Raw genomic sequence first — 20,753 nt, forward strand, 5'->3', positions numbered from 1 at the left:
TGCCCCTTTCCCCCTCTGTCCTGCTCCATCTCCCAGCCCAGCATGGCCCCTGGCTGCAGGACAACCCTGCTGCCAAAGCTGTCCTGCTGGGGACACACTGGGGGCATCTCCTTGCCCTTCCCTGTGGCACAGAGGCAAATCCCATCCTCTCCTTGTCCTTCCTCCCCCAGACCAGGAGCTGAGGATGGAGAGCAGGGAGGACAAATCCCTGCAGCAGAACCTCGTGGAAGAGGCTGTTTTGAGCAGCTCCACAGCACAGGAACCCAACGGGGAGGAAAAGCCCCGGACATCGGGCACAAGGAGAGGTTGCAGACACAGATCATCAGGATCTGAGGGGAAAAGACCCACCCGAGGCTTGGGAGGCGGCCGGAGCTCAGAGCTGGGAGCAACTTCATGATGAGGAAAAGCTCCATGAGCGCTTGGAATTTGGGAAGAGCTTCAGCCAGAGCTTTAATCTCTTCACCCACCTTTGGGTGCACATGGGGGAGCAGCACTGGGAGTGTAGGGAATGTGGCAAGAGGTACAGGCACAGCTCCCACCTCTACCACCAGCGGGTGCACACCACAGAACGGCCCTACACGTGCTTGGAATGTGGGAAGAGCTTCAGTGTTCGATCCACTCTGCCCTCCCACCAGAAGGTCCACACTGGGGAACAGCCCCACGAGTGTTCCGAGTGTGGGAAAAAGGCTCGGAGCAGTTCAAGCACAACTCAAGCACAGCACACCAGTGTCCCGAGTGTGGGAATACCTTCAGGCACAGCTGCAGCTCGACCCAACACAAACAGAGCCACCACTAAGAGAAGCCCTGAGAGTGCCCTGAGTGCAGGAAGAGTTTCCTGTGCTGCTCCAGCTCCAAGCCCCATGGGAGGATCCACGCTGGATGGTCCCCAATGACCCCCGGTGGGCAGAGCCCAGTGATCCATGTTGGAAAGGCACCTCCCTGCGGGCTCCACATCCTCCTGGGTCCCCACAGCCTGGGTTTTCTTGTCATTTCTCTTTGTCTCTTCAAAACACCCAAAACTGGAGTAAAAAAATAAAGACATTGAACTAAGACATTGATTGGAACATGGGGGGATCTTCCAGGAGATGTGGGGGATGCTGGGTCCAAGGGATTTGAGGGTTCCTGGGAGGGATTTGAGGGTTGCTCAGGCTTTGGGCACCCCAGGCTGAGTGGCTCCAGCTGTGCTGGGAGGCCCTGGTCGTGGTTCTGGGGCAGCTGATCAAGGCCCCCTGCCCTGGGACTGTTCCCATTTCCCCCATCCTGGTTCCCGGTGTTCCCTGTGCAGGATTCCCCTCTCCCTGCTGTCACCCTCCTATCCTCTGGCCCATTCCCATGTCACCCTACTCTTGGGCCCATTCTGCTTCCATCCCAGTCTGCATCCCATCCCCAGTCTCATTCCCTGTCCTCTACTGTCTGTCTGGTTGTATTGCACTAAGTTGTTTCTTTAGTTATTGTTCTGCACTGGCTGGTCTTGTTATTTTGCAGGGAATAGTTGATGTTGTATCACATGGTTTGTCCCGCACACAGCCCTCTCCCCCAAAGCCCTGGTGCTGCTCTTGCCCTGGGTTACTCCTCCCCTCGCGCCTCCCATCAGTTGTATCCCATTGGCCGTGGCCTCTCTCCTCCGCCCCCTTTCCCTGGGCTTGAAATCACCCGCGATCAGACACTTGATCTCTTTTCCCCTCCTGGACCTCCCTGGAGTGATTCCACAATTAAGGTGGGATTTCTGGTCCCGAGGAGAAGAGCGCCTCCCGTCCTTGACTTTGGTCCTTGCGAGATAGTGGGGCCTGGGGTCCAGAGCTGCCGAACCAGACCCCCGCAAAGGTCCTGGGTCAACCCTGCATTGCCATTCCCATATTCCAAATCCCATAATCCCTGTCCTGTTCCCGTATTCCCGATCCTACTACTGGTCCTGCATTTCCATTTCTGTATTCCCTGTCTCACTCCCATAATCCCATTCCCACTCTCACTCCTCTATTCCTGTTCCCAATCCCAATATCATCTTCCTAATCCCTGTCCCATATTCTCTGTCTGGTTCCTGTTTCCATATTCCCTGTCCCATTCCAATATTCTCGTCCCCAGTCCCATTCCAGGTCCCTCTCCCATTTTCTCAATCCCATTCCCAGTCCCTGTCCCCATTCCTGTCCCTGTTCCCATTTCTGGTTGCAGTCCCAATATCCTGGTCCTTGTTCTGGTCCCTGTCCCTGTCTCCTATTTCCAGTCTCATTCCTGGTTCTATTCCCAGTCCCTGTCCCCATTCCTGGCCCTGTTCCCAATCCCGGTCCTGTCCCGGTCCCATTCCTGAGGGCTGCACAGCTCGGGCTGGCTGTGCCACACGAACCGTTCAGCCCTACTGCTGTCCTTGGCCAGCTGCAGAGAGCACAAGGCTTTGGGCATTTCTCAGAGGCCCCCAGGTGGCCGGAGCAGCCCCTCCTGCCAGCAGCCGCTGTGCCTCAGAGCCCTCCCTCACGCTTGGGCCACGCAGAGGCCATGGGCCTGGAGGAGGCTCCTGTTCTTGAGACAGGAGCGAGGCTGCAGCTCCCGCCTTTGGGCCCTGGGCCGCAGCAGCGCAGGGGAGGCCCAGCTGCAGAGCTCACAGCCCCTGCTGGGATTCACTGGGACACTTTGGAGCACCAATCCCCAGCCCATATTCCCTCTGCGGTTGCTGTTTCCATGTTCCCCGTCCCGTTCCCTCCTTGGTCCTTGTCTCCATTTGCGGACCCTGTCCCCATCTCTGGTCTCATTCCTGGTCCCTATTTCCCTTTCCCGGTCCCATTCCCGGCCCCCATTCTCGGCTCCCGTCCCCATTCCCGGTGCCATTTCTGGTCCCTGTCCGCATTCCCGGTGCCATTCCCGGTCTCCATTCCCAGTCTCTGTCCCTAGTCCCTGTCCCCTTCCCCGGTCCCATTCTTGGTCCCTATCTCCATTCTTGGTCCCATTCCCTGTCCGTCTCCCTACTCCCGTTCCCGCTCCCTGTCCCCTCTCACCGGACGACGCCGCCATCGCTCCGGCCCCCCCAGCCCTCACGTAAGAGAGGAGATCCGGCACTGCTCCCGCCCACCAATCCCAGCGCGCGATCGCTCCCGTATTTGCATAACCACACCCTGCGGTTTGGCCCCGCCCACCGCCGGCTGCAGCCGCCTCCGGGCGCTGTTTGCTCCCAGTTCCCTCCCAGTGCTCCCAGTAAGAGCGGCACTGGCAGGGAAAGCGCCTGTGCCAATTCCTTCCCGCTGATCTCAGGATCGCTCCCGGTGCTCCCACGATCTCTCCCAGTGCCGCACGGGACGGGGTTGTTTCGGAACCCGCCCAGGGCAGAGCGCGGCTGCTTTTGGGAGTCGGCACTGCCCGGGCCGAGCTGGGAGCGGAGGAGGAGCGGGAGGAAGAGGAGCAGCAGAACCACGCTGGTTTCCCCGCCGCCTTCCCCCGCCGCTCAGCCCGAAGGTCCCCCGGCTCCTGCTGCATCGCCCCCTCCAGGAGCCACAGGTGAGCGGGGACGGGGGAGCTCGCACCAGATCCATCGGGGGATCTCCGGGGGGGGGAGTTTTCGTGGGGCAGGGGATGTTTGGATCTTGCAGGATCCCGAACCCGAACCGTAAATTTCCCCTGGAGTGAGCATGGGGGCGTCTCACGTTCGCCCGTGTCAGGATCCGTCCTAGTGAACCCGATGACCTGATGGTTCGTAGGAGTGAACTCAGAGTGCAAAAATCAACATGGTACAAGGGGGTTTGCAGTGATAATCAAAACAGATGCAGTTTTATTGAAATAACTAGAGCAAAATGCGATAGAGGGATTAAGGGAAAGGAAAAGATAAAGAGAGAGGAGAGAGAGAGAGAGAGAGGGGGGATATAGCTACCAACGCAGAGACAAAGTCCTTTGGTCCAGTCCAGTTGAGGATCCGTTTGTTATGCTGGGGAGATCTCAAAGGCTCTGGCTAACTCAGAGGTTTTTATTACTGAAAACTGTGAGGGGGGGGGAACAGGTACAATAGGGAACAGATGTAACAGGTAGTCCATGTTCTCAGCAGTAAGTGAGAGCCATTGTTTTCTTGGTTCAGTGGTCACAACCTGCAGGCAAACATCTCGCTTCGGTCAGCTTGCCTCCCCCACACACCTCCCCCGGGCTGGGGGTTTCAGTCCCAGTCCTTGGAAGGAGCAGAGGGGCCTTTTAGGAGTTTCACGTCTCAGTCCTTGATGGAGAAGCTTCTTACATCTCAGTCTGTCTGTCACGGTGGTTGTAAAACAGGTGAGGGTCTTCTGTGGGAGACCACCCGAAACTCAGGAGAAGTCCAGCCAGGCCGAGAGGTGGGACAGATTCCAAAGCTGCTATTGTTGCAAACGGGGCACGGTGCCCCCTTTCTTAGCATACAGCAAACACACCTGGGAAAACAAAAGCTTAACACTGAGCTTTCAGGTCTCAGGGCCTTTGGCATGTGACTTTTCTCCTTCAGAGCCAGATATTTTAGACAGGAGGCGTCTTCTCTTCAGTGGTCTCCCAAGGACGATCGTGAGGCAGATGAGGGAAAATTCGGACGGACTCTCACAGCCCGGTACCGGCAGGCACAGGGGCGATCTTGGGTTTGGGGATGCCCGGGAGAGCCGGGGGGAGCTCAGGAACCCCGGAGCGGGGAGAGCGCAGAGGGGCAATCCCGGAGCCGGGGTACAAACCGGCTGCCTGGAGGGGTGCGGGAGGCTGGGGATGAGCGGACTCCGGGCCCCCGAGGCTGAAAGGGGCGCTGACTTCTCCAGCTGCTCTTGGGCAGAGGGACCATCAAACCCAACACGCTCATCCCTTGTTTTTCCCCAAACCAGGATTTCCCATTCACAGACCTTGGCCCGATGCAGGAGGCCGTGAGGAAGAGGAAGATGGCCCGGGAGCCCCAGGCAGGTGCGGAGAAAGTCAGTGCCCCTTTCCCCCTCTGTCCTGCTCCATCTCCCAGCCCAGCACGGCCCCTGGCTGCAGGACAACCCTGCTGCCAAAGCTGTCCTGCTGGGGACACACTGGGGGCATCTCCTTGCCCTTCCCTGTGGCACAGAGGCAAATCCCATCCTCTCCTTGTCCTTCCTCCCCCAGACCAGGAGCTGAGGATGGAGAGCAGGGAGGACAAATCCGCACTGCAGAACCTCGTGGAAGAGGCTGTTCTGAGAGGCTTGACAGTGCAGGAATTCAATGGGGAGGAAAAGTCTTGGAGAACCCGCACGAGGAGGGGCTGCAAACGCAGATCTCGGGGATCTGAGGAGGGAAGTCCCACCCTGGGCCGGGAAGGCGGCCGGAGCTCAGAGCTGGGGGTCCATGAGCAGATTCAGGATGGGGAGAAGCCCCACAAGTGCTCGGAATGTGGGAAGAGCTTCAGCAAGAGATCCTACCTGGTCCGCCATTGGAGAATCCACACAGAGGTTCGGCCATACGAGTGTCCCGAGTGTGGGAAGAGCTTCAGGAGGAGCTGCTACCTGCCTGTCCACCAGCGGATCCACACTGGAGAGAGACCCTACGAGTGTGATAAATGCAGGAAGAGGTTTCAGACCAGTTCTCATCTCCACCAGCACCAGCGCATTCACTCAGATGAGAGGCCCTTCCGCTGCCCTGACTGCAGGAAGGGCTTCAAGGACAAGTCTACCCTCTTCAAGCACCGGCACATCCACACCAGAGAGAGGTCCAGAGAGAGGCCTGGGACGAGGCCCTATGAGTGTGATCATTCGAAGGTGTTTAAGACCAGCTCCCATCTCCTGCTGCACCTGCGCACTCACACAGACGAGAGGCCCTTCCGCTGCCCCGACTGCGGGAAGGGCTTCCAGTGCAACACCCACCTCACCAGCCACCGGCGCATCCACACCGGGGAGACGCCCTATGAGTGTCCCGAGTGTGGGAAGAGATTCCGATATAGCTCAGCCGTGACCCACCATCAACGGAGGCACCACTAAGGGCAGCCCTGTGAGTGCCCTGAGTGCAGGAAGAGCTTCGTGTGCTGCTCCAGCTCTATCCCCTATGGGAGATCCATCCTGGATGATCCTCTGTGATCCCTGGTGATCCGTGGTGCCGGTGATCCCTGTTGGGAAGACACCTGGCTGGGGGGCTTCACATCCTCCTGGCTGCCTGTGGATACCTGCACACGTCCACAGACCAACATCCAAAATCCATTTTGTAGAGCTGGTTTGTCCACTCCTGACCCCAGAAAAAAATCACTTTTTGCCTCTTCTGGTGGCCTTAACAACACTGGATAGTCTTGGAGGTCTTCTCCAACATAAATCCATTGTTTTAATTCTCTCTGGCCCACGGGCATCTTCCACAGCCAAATGGGGAGAAAACCCTCAATGGGTTTTTGCCAATGGGACAAAACTCTCAATTTTGGACACAGTTGGGTAGAAACCTCTCCAAAAAAGGTTCTTCCCACTCACCAAGTACGTGGTTGCTCTGCCAGCAGGGAAATATAAATCGTTTGGGTTTTTTTTTGCCTTGAAACGAAAAGGTTTCTGTTCATTCCTTTCAAAGCCCTGAAACTGGGGTAGAAATAAAGGCGTTGAACTAAGGCGTGCATGGGGACATGTGGGGGACAATGGCATGTGTAGGGCCATGGGGGGACATGGACATAGGACCATGTGGGACATGTCGGAACACAGACATGGATGGGAACATGGCAAACATGCATGGGGACATGAACTGGGACAGCGTCAATTCCGCCACCACAGTGCCACCAGCACCTTCATCTGGGCCATGGCAAAGCGCTGCCTGATGCAGTTCCTGCCACCACATCCCCACTGTCACCACTGCAGTGTCCCAGCTGAATGTCACCACCCATCAGTGTCCCGTTCTCGGCTGTTTTGATGGCCTGGAAAGGCTCGGGATGGCCTTAGGATAGCCCGCGCTCCAAAGGACGAAAAGAAAGAGTCTTCAGGTTTTTTCTCGGACTTCAGTGTTTATTAGTTTTTATTTACAAGATTTTCTCTCGGCCTGACAGTGGTCTGCACAGCACGCCAGCCATGAGCACACAGAGAGCCCTCGGGGCGGTCACTTATCTTTATACCCAAAACTATGTATTAGATATTTGCCTTTTTTCCCCAATACCTTTCACCCTTATTGACAAGTGCACTTTTAGTAAGAACCAATCCCAAAGTGCCACCACCACCACAGAAGATGGAGGCCAAGAACAAGAAGGACAGGACACGCCCCAATTCCTCCATCTTACTTCTCTAGACCCCCCTGTACCGAAATTCTAAAACCTGTGTTTCACACTATAATTAACCTATCCCTTCACCATTTATCCCAGTGAGATCCTCCCATCCTCATACAGGTGTCGTCTCCTGTGCAGGATCAAAGTCCAGCCACCAGACACTTCTGGCGACATTCCAGGACCTCCGAGCCCCCCAAGGGTGGTCTCGGTGACTCTGCACATCAGTCCTGATGTGCTGAGATCCCACACATCAGGGCGGGGTGGGGACATTGTTCAGCTGATGACAAGTGGCCCGGAAGCAAGTGACAGCCACCAGGGTGTCCCAGAGCCACCACACTTAGGGGACCTCAACTGCCCCGGGGACAGGCTGGGGACAGGGGAAAAGGTCAGCGTCACCTGGCGCGTCAGGTTGCTCTGCACTGGGTGTCACCAGAGGCATCCTGGTGGCAGCATCCACACAGATGTGGCAACATTGTCCCCTGATGTTTGTCATGGTTGCATCGTGTCCCCTCCCCTCTGTATGTCCCTATGCCCCACCATGGCTCCCTGTCACCCCTCTGTGTGTCCCCGTCCTGTCTCGTGTGTCCCTGTCACCCCTCTTTGTGTCCCCATCCTGTCCCGTGTGTCCCTGTCCCCCTCTGTGTGTCCCTGTCCCTCCCCCTGTGTCCCTGTCCCCACCCCTGGTGGGGCTGCAGTCCCCGAGGTCTTGGGGTCGTGACCTGCAGGGTTTCTTTGTGTCCTGCAGGGCGTCCCCGTGTCCCTCAGGATGTTCCCATGGCTGCTCCTGGCACTGAGTGTCTGCGCCCACCCTGGCACAGGCAGAGTCCTGCCATGGCACCTGTGACACCCCACGACATCCCATGACATCCTTTGATTTTGAGTCCTTCCCCCTCCATTTTGGGTCCATTCCCCGTGCTATGGGTCTCACTTCAAACCAGCCCAGAACTCCCCAAAATTCCTCACCTATGATGTCCACGTATCCCCCTGGAAGTCCCCCCAGGCTCTTGGCCACAGAACTGTTGCTGGTGACATTGAGCCACAGGATCCACAGGCTGTCCCCAAGGGTGGCCCTGGCTGCCACCTCTGGTGGCCCCTGCTGCAACAGGGCCCTCATGGTGGCCAGGACTGCAACCCCAAACATCAGTCAGTGACCCCGAAAATTCATCAGGGATCCCAAAAATTCACCAGGGATCCCAAAAAGCCCATTAGAGAGTCCTGGCCCCAAATCCATTGTGACAGGTTCCGCATGCTGACCGGTACTGTGACCCTAGAAATTCATCACAGATCCCAAAACCTCCCAGAATTCATCAGGGATCTCAAAAAATCCATCAGGGATCCCGAAATCCCCTGCTGGGGACAATCCTGATGGGTCCCTTAAGGAGTTGAGGACACCTCCAGGATGTCCACCTGTTGTAGTGTGCTTTCTTTATTTGGCAGGTTCTCTGTGTAATTTGTGGTTTTGCAACCCCTCTGTATTGTCCTCCCCGTTATTCAGTTTAGTTCTGTTTGCTACCCAGCTACTCCCTGCCAGGTTTCAAACCTCCCCCCCTTCCCAGCTGTTAACCCCTCCTGCCCCTACCTTTGCCCCAGAACCTTCCTTACTCCTCCTTCCATTAAATGTCAATCCCTGCCCGAACCTGCCCTCCCCTTTAGAAACTTCCCTGTCAGTTTGATATTCTTCGAAACCCCATTGGTTTACTCAAGCTGTTCTCCTCCCTTGAAGTCATTTATTGGTTTACACATTGTATTCCCTGCCTTGTGTTCCACCCCCAGTTCCCCCGATTAGCTAGAGATTTTATCCTCCCCGACACCCCCCCCGTTTAAATAAGTTGTTGTCTGCCCTCTGTTCAGGGTCCTGGGATCCTGGACTCGCATTGCCCCTCAGCCCGCAGGGCAGGTTTTGCCCCCGAGCAAGGCAGCACGGGCCAGATAGCTCAGTCCCTGCTGGGGACAGAGAGTCCAAATACCCAGGCTGCTTGAAGCCATGGCTACCTTAAGCAAGCTGAGTGGATATCAGCTCTTTAGTGATTATCAGCTCTCTTGGAATTCCAGCTCTTTGCTTGCTAAGGTGCCTGGCAGGCCATTGGGGGAAGCAGACGAGAGAGGAGATAAAAGGTCCTGGCGTTCCACAGCGATGGTTTTATTGGGGGGTCTGTGAAGGGTTCCAGCGACAGCTCTTCTTCTGCCAAATGGGCTAAACCAGCCCCTTTTTATAGGGTACAAAGGGATCCAAACTTGTCCAATAGTAGGGATTGGGGGAAAGTGACCTATGGGGTTGCAGAGATAAGCTGAGGTCCGAGAGGCGGAAGACATGAGCTTATTTTGCTGTTTCATCATGACTCAGCAATTCCTGTCGCTAAGCCTCAGCCCTCCATGGGGCCCTGGCCAATTCCATGGAGCCTGCTGCAGACTCAGGGAGTTTTGCCATCGAATAAAGTTCCCCCAGTTCCACCCCAGGGCCCGTGCTGCTGCCTTTTTGTTTCCGTGCCGAACCTCCACTGGCAGCTGGGATTCTGCGGAGCTCCAACGGGGGCTCTGTCGCGCCCCTGTTATCATCCAGCCGGGACTCAGCGCCCCGCGACAGATCCGCCACATCCACCCCTCCCCGCCCTGTGTGTCCCCCCTCACCCTCCCTGCCCTGGGGACATTTGGGGCCACCCCTCTCACCCAGGTGTCACTTCTGGGGGTCCCTGGTGAGCTGCACGGCCGCGGCCAGGCCGATGCCCTAAGGTCCCCATTCTAATACACAGTTCAGTACACACAGCACATCTCAGTCCATCCCACAGAACACAGGCAATGAGCCAAAGTTAACCCTTCCCCAGTTTCTCCCTCGGAATCTGAGCAGTGAAACTGCATCTCAGTCCATCCCACTGAACATAGCTAGTGAGCCAAAGTTAACTCTTTCTCAGCTTCTTTCCCAGAACTTGGACAGTGAAACCCTGGCTGCGTGTCTCTTAAAAAGCACTGGCAGTAAGCTGGAAGTAACTCTTTCGCAACTTCTTTCACAGAGCCTAAGCAACATAACTGCCCACCCGCCTGTACCCCAAAACACAAACACTGAATCCACACCAACAGAGCTTTCGGGAAACTAATATCTCCACTGCTTACAGGTGACGAAGGGACGGAGGTTGGGTTTACCTACGAATGCTCACAAAAAACAAATCAGGAGATATAGTAATCACAGCTATCATGGGCCCCAAAAAAGTTCTGGTAACCTTCATTGTTGATACGGGAGCCCAGATCTCCGCACTAACACATAAGGGTGCCCAGAAGTGTGGAGTTGTTCCAACAAAAAGGCAATGCTGCGTTCTTAATGCTTTAGGAACTATAGAACCCATGAATGTTGCTTTAGTCAGAGTAACACTCCCTGGAGAGGAAAATCAATTAGTTGTCAAAATGGTAATTGGGGACATTCCGAATAATCTGCTAGGGATGGATGTCTTCGCAGGAAGACAGTGGGAAGACACTGAGGGTTTTCTGTGGTCTTTTGGCACTCCACCACTTAACATTAGGCCGCTTCAGACCGCACCCGCACTGCCTTGCAGTAAAACAATCAATGTGAAACAATATCCTTTGCCTTCTGGAGCTAGGGAAGGCATCAAACCAGTTATTAAAGATTTGCATGCCCAAGGAATAATAATTAACACACACTCCCCATACAATTCACCCATGTGGCCAGTCCGAAAGCCCAACGGGACGTGGAGGCTCACGATTGATTATCGTAGGCTCAATGCCAACACTGACCCCTGACTGCAGCAGTGCCAAATTTAGCTGAATTAATAACATCAATACAAGAAAAAGCTCACAGAGTCATGGCAACCATAGATGTCAAAGACATGTTCTTCATGATACCTATACAGCCAGAGGACATGGACCACATTGCATTCACATGGGAGGGATAACAGTAGACATTCACTAGATTCCCTCAGGGATACAAACACTCTCCAACTCTAGCACACAATGCTTTAGCTAAGGAATTAGAAAAAATACCTAAAACTGACACTGTAGCTGTTTACCAATACATTGATGACATTTTGGTAGGAGGAGAGGAAATTAAGGAGGTGGGGGATCTCCAGCAGAATATAATCTCTCATCTGGAGAGCCTAGATTTAAAGATTCCCCTAGAGAAAATCCAAAAGCCTTCTCAGGAAGTAAAATTTCTGGGAATTTGGTGGCGATCCAGAAGCACATGTATCCCACCTGACACTTTAACTTCTTTAGAGCAGATGAAAATGCCTGAAAACAAAAAAGACCTCCAGCAAGCCTTAGGACTGTTAGTATTCTGGAGGAAACATATCCCAGATTTCTCAATCATTGCTAGGCCCCTTTACAATTTACTAAGGAAAGAAGTCAAATGGGATTGGACTCCTTCTCAGGGGGAAGCATTACAATTACTGATTTTTGAAGCCACAGCACATCAGGCATTGGGGCCCATTCATTCTAAAGACCCTTTCCAAGTGGAATGGGGGTTTGCCTCCTCAGGGCTATCAATACAGATTTGGCAGCGAGGTCCTGAGGGTCCAACAGGGCCTGTCAGCTTCTTTTCCCGTGGTTTTAAAGATGCTGAGAAAAGATACACTGTTTGGGAAAAGGGATCGTTTGTTGTTAGCTTAGCTCTCATTGAAGTAGAAAAAATCACACGGCAGCAAGCGATCATATTGAGAGGTCCCTTCAAGGTAATTAAAGCTGTCACAAATGGGACCCCTCCACCCGATGGCATAGCCCAAAAGTCGTCAGTCAGGAAATGGTATGCTCAAATAGAGTACTATTGCAATAGCTTTCCTGTCACAGAAGGTGCTGCAAAATTCTTGGCAATACAAGACACTGAGAGCCTGGATACCAGCCAAGACAAACCTGCTTCTGTAATAAAAATAGCACCACCCTTCTCACCTGAGATAGCAGCAAACTGTTGGTTTACAGATGCTTCTTCAAAGCAGGAAGGAAAGACTTGGAAATACAAGGCAGCTGCCTTACATATTTCATCTGGTGAAAAAATTATCACAGAAGGGGAGGGCAGTGCTCAGGTTGGAGAAGTCGTAGGTCTCTGGAGTGTTTTCCAACATGAGGCACAGAACACTTCTCCTGTTTACATCTACACTGATTCATATGCAGTATACAAAGGCTGCACTGAGTGGCTCTCTTTCTGGCAACAGAACGGCTGGGAAGTTAACAGAATCCCAGTGTGGCAGAAAGACAAATGGCAAGAAATCCTAGAAATCGCCAGTAAAGGAAACTTTTTGGTTGGTTGGGTAGCTTCTCACCAAACAGATGGGAATCAAGCAGGTGAATGGAACAACAGAGTTGATGAACTAGCAAGGCTTAGCCCCCTGAAAAAGGAAACTATCTCAGAAGATTGGAATCAACTATTAGAACGGTTACATGTAAAAAGACAGCACACAGGTGGCAAAAGATCTGTACCAGGAAGCACATGCCCGCGGCTGGCCAGTTACCTGTGAAATGTGTAAAACATGCATGCGAACAGTGCCACAAGTGACTGGAAAGGCATCCTTTAGAGGATGACCCTCTGCATTTGAGGAAAGGTAAAGGCTTGTGGGAAGCATGGCAGGTAGATTATATTGGTCCTTTTAAAAGGTCAGGAGGTAAACATTTTGTGTTGGTAGGAGTAGAAATTGTATCTGAGTTGGTACAAGGCGATGCTTTTAAAAGGGCCACAGGTGATAATACAGTTAAAGCTTTGCAGGGGTGGTTTGGAACTTTTCCAAACCCGCAAGAAATTTAGTCTGACAACGGGTCTCACTTTACTGCTAAAGCGGTACAGGATTGGTCCAGAACCGAAGGCATAAAGTGGACCTTTCATACTCCTTACTAGCCTCAGGCTAATGGGATCGTGGAAAGGACAAATGGCCTTTTGAAGTGGTTCCTTAAGCCACAGAAAGCAAACTGGGACTGCCGGCGGTGGGAGGCTGTTAAGGGGGCAAAAGGCAGGTGGGGGGTGAACGGCTGCCCCAAAGTCACTGCTTTTTACCCTACACCTCCAAGCATCATCCCTTTGCTGGAGGGTCCTGACGATCCAAATAATCCATCACATTACCCTGGACAACCTGTCTTAGTGGACCTCCCCATGGTAGGCGAGGTACCACTTGTGCTGAAAACCCCTCTAAACAAACATGCATGGGTAGCCTCTGATGCTAAAGATGAAAAGAGCACCGCATACATACACGCTGGATAATCCCTTCATTTTAAACTCCTTTCTGCCTCTCAGTGCAGGATTTTTTGTTGTTTATGCTTTTACAGGAGAACCCCAAGGGACATGAGAATCATCTGAAACATGATAGCTTTGCTAATACTTTTCTGCATATTACCACAATTTCATGGACAACCCCCTGGTGAGCAGCTGTGGCCCAAAGTCACCATTCAGCACACCAATGTTCTTGGATCCTATCCCAAGGGTCGTTACCCGAGCCTGGCAACCCTAGTGCAGCATGACTCCAAGGTGTACTGCCTGAATGAGAGGAGATGGGACCGGAACGAATTGGTCAGAACCCTGATGGGAACGGTTGGTGAGTCAATTGTGCTAACATGCAGAAAGGTGGAAGGAACTCTCCATGAAAAGGCCACCTCCATCATAATTGCTGGAAATTTTATGGAAACAGGTGGAAGGAATCATCTGGACATCCCTTCAGCAAAATTATGTCCCACGAAGAAATGGGGAAGTTCCAAAATAAAAAGTCCCCTCGCTCTGCGTTGCCGCAAGGAACATATTGGTAGTTATGCTTTAGGTCCCCAAACTAACAATGTTGCAATTGCAAGAAGTTGTAATGATGAATCACTTGATTGCTGGTACAGTTTTACTTTGGTCAAACCTACTTACGTGACATGTCGTTGGCAGAATGACACAGCTAGTCCATTCGGATTAAGAGGCTTGGTTTACACATTTAAGATAAACACTGTACCAAAACCCACACCGAGTGCTGTAATTACGCTCTCTCAGACGCAAGGTGTGAAGCCCTTTTCTAATACATCTCAAAGGGCAGACACTGCAAGGCCTGCACTGAGCATGGTAAACACAGCAATCACACCCCAATTGGCAGAGGCAACAAAAAGCCCCTTTACACGGCCCTGGTCTCAAGCCTTCCTGCAATTTACCGGATCTATGGGAGATGTCACGGGTCTAAACTTACTGACAGTAGTTACACATGAAGACAAGTTGTATACTACACGAGAATGGGAGAAACAGAAAACCGGGCAGCTTCAAGGAGTAGTGGGAGAACAAATTAACATTGGGTGTTGAACAGTTAATGGGTCTGACTATGGCAAAGCAACTGCAATCAGTGTTTCCACAGATCAGGAAAACAAACACGAGCAAGTCTGTACGCACCCAAGCGTACGAGACTGCTGGCACAGTTTTACATTAACTCACACTGTGGAGGTAGTTTGCCTCTGGTCCAAGGATACTCAAGACCTTTCTTTTAAATTTGTAATAAATGCTGAAACCTACTTTACCACTGTCACCACTTCACCCGTACCACCGGTCATACTCATCCCAAGAATTTTCAAGATTGGACCTTATATAATCAGGAAAACTGGCCAACAACAAATATTGTTCAATCCGGCATGTCTCTCAAACAGGTCAAATTGCTAATGCAGAAAAATGTTTCAGATATTCAGCCAGCTTGTTCTTCATTTCTGCAAACTTCTTTTGAAGGTTGGACCACTTGGCTTCGGAAACGAAGCTCTTTTAAAATTAGAACACCAAGTGACGTGACCGGTGTTGTGGGTACAGGATTGGGAATTCTGAATAGCATTGATTCTGAAGTACTAATGAACAAATTGGCTGCTACAACTAGAGATCTGACAAAATTACAGCAACCACTGAGGTCATCTCTGTTACCCTTGGGGACACAGCAGTGGCTGCTGTCAAACATTTTGCCAAATTGGGAAAGAGTGAACGTGAATAATCACAAATTGGTAATTGATGCACTTGGTGCTACACAGAACAGTGTTTCCTTAGCCCTCAGCTGTATCCAGGCACAATTATGGATGCAGTCAGTCTCTGCTTCAATTATAAGAGAGGGCGAGGAAGGCACTTTCCCCACAGAAATTCGGAAAATAATCTGGGACAGTGCCACTGAGTTTGAAAGACAATTCCAATCCTGGTGGAATCTGGTGAACTTTACTTATGATCCCATTTCAAACACAGCCACTGCTTTTGTTTTAAGCATACGCAATGCTTCTGTGCATTTGGTCTGTTCCTGTTCTTGCATTAGGATTAAACCATGACAGAGCTGTTCTCTATCCCACAGAACATAGGGGATGGGCCCGTCAGGTCAATGACAAATGGCAAACTGTTAATCTGGAATCTTGTATTGTCCAAGAAAACCAAGGGTTCATCTGTAAAAGCAATGCAATCATAGCTCAGGATATCTGTTTAGACACAGAGCAAAACATCTGTCATTTTGAGATTCGTCCTAATGAGGCTACTGAAACAGTTCTTATATACATAGGCAATAGATGTGCATGCTTTAGAACCATTTGTGATTTTGTGTTTGTAAAAGATGTTGTGGTAGATACAAAGAATCACTCAAACTTTTGTGCTTGTAACTTTACTAAGATTGTAGGATGTGATTTGTCTTATGAAGCTCCAGTTACCTCTCACTACCTCCTGCAATCCAACTACACACTGATTCACAAGCTGATGCCCACTCCTATCGGAATGAACCTCACTCTCGTGAGACAACTGCTGCTCCATCAGGACCTGGTTGAAATTCTCAAGAACAAATACACCGGTTTATGAAGAGGGTAAAGCAAGATGCTGAGCATAGGTGGTGGGATACTGTCTTTGGGTGGTCACCTACTGCCACAGGTGTCCTGAATAGTGTGTGCCATCCAATTGTTGTTCTTTTGATTCTAATTATGCTTGGTTTTATCTTGTCAGCAGCCCTATTCGTTATGCATTGGAACATGATGAAAAGGCTAAGGAGATTGATGCCTGTAATCAATGCACACCACTTAGCCAATGTCCTCTATACTACAGACGTCCCCAAAACATTTGACACAAAACAATTATGAAATAAGCATATGTGCTTTAGAGCAATTTTTGATTCTCAAGTATGATTTACAGAAGGTTCTTTTGATCTTTAGTAGATTATTTTAGAAAATAATTTTTAAAAGACAATGCTTATATTGATTTGTTTGTTGGTTTTTTGATTATTTGTGATTTGTTTCAACCACTTTTTGAAATTGTTATACAAATGATATTGCTTTAATTAATTAGCCTTTTTTTTGAAATTATTATAATTAGCCATTTTGAAATTGTTATAAAAGAATAACCACGTGTGAAAATTGTTATGATAATCAATATTAATTATGTTTGTTTATTGCTTCCCTTTCCCTTCTCTTTTTCTTCTTTTTTCCCTCTCTCTTCTTTTTATCCTCCTCTTTTATGTCATCCCTATTTTTTCCTGGTTATGCCACCGACGTGCAACGAGTTCCAAAGATTCATCAACGACACTCCAGAGTTCTGCTGACGAAGATCCCTCAAGACAATCGTGAGTCACGGGGTCGTGTGAGAGTCTGTCCGAAATGTCCTTCATTTTTGCCTCACAATTGCCATGAAGAAAAGACCACAGAAAAGTTAAAAACTGTTGAGCCAGTGGGGAGGGGAGGTCAGGTGCTTCTCAGCTCACTGTTTCCACAGGTGTTGTTTGCAGAACACGCCATGCTGAATTTGAAGGGGGCATTCTGCCCTTTCTGAACAATGGATCTGGACTTTCTCCCTGCCTCCTGGCCTGGCTGGTCTGAGCTCTAGGGCGGTGCCCCCCTCCAAGAGAAGACCCCTCTTGTCTGCCTTCAAACACCGTGACAGACAAGCAGAGATGTGAGCCTCTTCATGAAGGAACCAAGACAAGAAATCCCCGTGCAAGAAAACCCCCCTCTCACCTTCTTCCAGAGACTGGGACTGAACACCCCCCCAAGCTCGGGGGAAGTGTGCACGAAGGGGGGAAAAGCTGCCCAGAATAAACACACCTGTGAGCATTGGGCCATGAAAACAATGATTTTGCCTGTTGCTTGGCTAGGACTCTGTGTACCCCCCTTTTTCTGTTCTTTCCGCCTCCTCGGAAACCTTGGGTTTGGCTCCCCTTCCCCCCAACGAAAAAATCGTATAATTGGAGCCCTGGTTAGCCGTGCTTTTTGAGATCTCCCCAGACGTGACCCACTGAGCTTCGACGGCTGGACCCCGAAAGACAAAAGCAGCACCACGTCTCGGCAGCTATAACCCCTCTACCCTCCTGTCCTCCCTCTTTCCTTATTTTCTCCCTTTCTTCCCCAGTTCCCCTCACCAACACTTTTCAGTTGTGGTTATTTCAATAAAACTGCATTTTGTTGATTTGTTACTACAAATCCCCTGTGCCTTGTTGGTTATTTTTGCACCAAAAAATTATCATGTTACCCGTTAACCGGAACGGACCGTGACAGTAATGAACAGAACAAACACCTGGGAAGTCCAACAATGCATACTGCAAATCATCAGAATTTTGCATTGCCCAATTAAGATAATCTTTTTTCAATGGTAAATAGATGACTGCAAATTCTTGACCTGCTAAAGTTAGCAATCTGGTCCTGGCCTTAATTACAATTTGTGCTATCGTCTCTAAAACTGTGAAAATAGTCTTTGGAAACCTGTAGGGAAGAAAAATCCGCTCTATTATCAACAAAGGATATCTCTCAGAAGGGTCCCACTGAAAAATGAGACCAAAAAGTTGCATTTTTTCTCCTAAAATTGCAAAAAAGAAAGGCTTTTCTGGAATACAGTGATGAGCTTGCTGTCTTTGGAGAGCTTCCATGACCTTGTCAAGGGCTGAACGAGCTCCAGGTGTTAAGGTTCTTGGAGAGTTGAAGTTGTAGCTTCGTCTCAGTAAATCGAAAAGTGGACCTAGTTCATAATTGATGATTCCCAAAACAGGTCTGACCCAACTGATTTCTCCCAAAAGCTGCTGTAAGCCTGGCAGATTGCTGACACTGCTCCGGAGCTGTATCTTCTGTGGTGTTATTGTTTTCTCAGTCATCTTCCATCCAAGATAATTCCAGGGTGGAACTTCTTGGATTTTTGTAGCAGAAATTGCAAGTCCAGCATTTTGGATTTCAGTAACAACACTACCATGGGTTTTCTCCATCTCTGCCTGCGTTAGAGCTGCAATGAGCAAATCATCCATGTAGTGCAGAATCATGGATCTTGGATACTTCTGTCGAACTGGAGACAAAGCTTGGGTAACAAAATACCGGCAAATTAAAGGCGAGTTCTTCATTTTTTGGGGCAATGATTTCCAATGATATCTCTGCATGGGTTCTCTTCGATTGATGATGGGAACTGAAAAAGCAAATCTTGGAGCATCATCAGCATGAAGTGGAATGTGGAAAAAACAGTCCTTTAAATCCATGACAACCAGAGGCCAGTGTTTTGGGATCATTGATAAAGAAGGGAGTCCAGGTTGAAGAGGTCCCATGTCTTCAATTACTTCATTGATCTTCTTCAGGTCATGAAACAACCTCCAGGGGTCTGATGTCTTCTTGTAGATGATGAACACTGGTAAATTCCACAGACTATTTGTGGGCATGATGTGACCTTGTTGTAATTGCTCCTTTACCAATTTTTTAAAGGATATTTAAATTTTTCTCTGTTGAAGGCCATTGATCAATCCATATAGGATGATCAGTTTTCCAGGTCAGCTTTCAAGTAGCAGGTTTTGACGTGGTTTCCATCACAGGCCAACTTCCTACTTCCAGTTTGGCTCCCTATTGGGACAGGACGTCTCTCCCCCAGATGGTGAGAGGCTTCTGAACAACAAAACGACGCACTGTTGCTGTCTTTCCTTCAGGACCTGTAATGTTAATCATGGATGCACTTTGCAAACACACGGCAGCACCTCCAATCCCTATGAAGGAACCTGAAGGAGCCACCAAATCCCAATCATTGGGCCAGAACATGTGAGAAATTACAGTGACATCTGCGCCAGTGTCTGGCATGCCTGTAACATACATTGTTTTACCACAGTGAGTCAGGCTACAAGTCAATTTTGCTTGGTTACTGTCCAAACATTGCACCCAAAAGACCTCTGGACCTGAGGTACTAGATGGCACAGACACAACTGAATTCTTTGGAAAGTTGTTTTGCTTGGGTATATTCATTGGTCACAGAAATGCAATAGCAATAGGTGTTTTTGGTGGAATTACCATAGGAACATCAAGTGCAACAGCTAAAATCACTAGTTCTTCATTACAATTTACTGAAACAACAGAAGGAAGGATTGAGAGTTTGAAAATTTTGTTGTTGGCTTTGCCTAGAATCAAAAAATATTATCTTTGTTGAAAAAGATTGACAATTCCAGTAGGAATGCTTACACAACACAAATTATTTAATAGATTAATCAGTTTTGAGGAGGCCAATTTGAACATTGCACTTGAGGGTATTGAGCTGGAACCATTTGAGGATTGGTTGATTGAGGGATAAATGACTCAGGTACTAACACCACTTGACTGGGTAACTGGTTGCCAGGGGGTACCACTACTTGTGTCAAGGCGCGGTGGTAATCCATGCTCTTTTTAAAGTTTAACGACAAAGGTCTGCCATGGATGTCAAACTGAGAGTGACAGTACTTAGCAAGTTGCTTCCCTTTTCGACATTGAGGGCAAATAGAAAGTTGTTTAGGTTGGGTTGTTTTCATAGGACAATGCTTTTTAATGTGACCTGGTTTACCACAAGTCTTTTTATCAGAGTCCAGCTGTACACTACCAACAGATTTTTCCCACATTTTTTCTTGTTTTTCTAGGAGCTTTTCAAATTTATGCATTCATTGTGTCAGATTATCTTCCAATGTTTTTCCTAATGCATTGACTTGTATGTTAGCAAGATGTTGTGGAGAAGTGAGCCTACTGCAAGCTGTTAGCATCTGTGTAATAGTTGGAGGCTGATCAGGCAAAGTTAAAATATTTTTTCTACATTCCTCATTAGCATTTACAAAGGCAAGGTTTTAAACAATATAGGAGCGAGCTTGTTCATCTGGACATTGCTTTTCGACTGCTTGGATTAATCTGGCTAGAAAAGAACCATAGGATTCTGTTCCACCTTGTCTCTGTTCCACCTTGTCTGATAGTAGTATAAGCATTTACATGGGTACCACCTGGCTTAATTGAAAACAAAGCTTTTCTAGCAGCATCTTTAATATCTGGTAATACAGGCCGAGGCAATTCTGCCACTTGATTTTCTGGTCTATGGTAAAATGGATCACCTGCTAGGTTGGGTAACATCTATATTCTCATAAGGAGTATTTTCATATCTTTCAACCAATTTATTAAGAAATTTTTTTCATTGTAATTCCCATAACAGATATTGTGAATTGGTTAAAATCAGGGAAGCCACATTTCGACAATCAGCAGGGACTAGGTCATAAGAATAAAAAATACTTTCCAACACATTATTAAAATAAGGAGAAGAGAACCCACTTTCTTCCAAAGTTCTTTTGTATCATGGTGAGAAAGACTTTCAAATCGTGGATTTACATCATCACGACCATATCTTACAGGTAAGGCAAAGAGTTGTTTCTTTGAATCCAAATATTTTTCTAAATTT

At 49.5% G+C, this 20,753-nt stretch overlaps 1 protein-coding gene across 1 annotated transcript; it reads left to right on the plus strand.

Annotated features, from left to right (window-relative positions):
• Positions 1-3,188: 3,188 nt before the first annotated feature.
• On the plus strand, positions 3,189-6,407 carry LOC132087250 (zinc finger protein 239-like). The gene is made up of 3 exons (XM_059493249.1): positions 3,189-3,483; positions 4,809-4,884; positions 5,071-6,407. Exons 2-3 carry the CDS (start codon positions 4,836-4,838, stop codon positions 5,916-5,918), a joined length of 897 nt encoding a protein of 298 aa, XP_059349232.1. The 5' UTR covers positions 3,189-3,483; positions 4,809-4,835; the 3' UTR covers positions 5,919-6,407.
• Positions 6,408-20,753: the final 14,346 nt, after the last annotated feature.

This window comes from Ammospiza nelsoni, unplaced genomic scaffold (genome assembly GCF_027579445.1).
Source record: "Ammospiza nelsoni isolate bAmmNel1 unplaced genomic scaffold, bAmmNel1.pri scaffold_55, whole genome shotgun sequence".
NCBI classification, from domain to species: Eukaryota; Metazoa; Chordata; class Aves; order Passeriformes; family Passerellidae; genus Ammospiza; species Ammospiza nelsoni.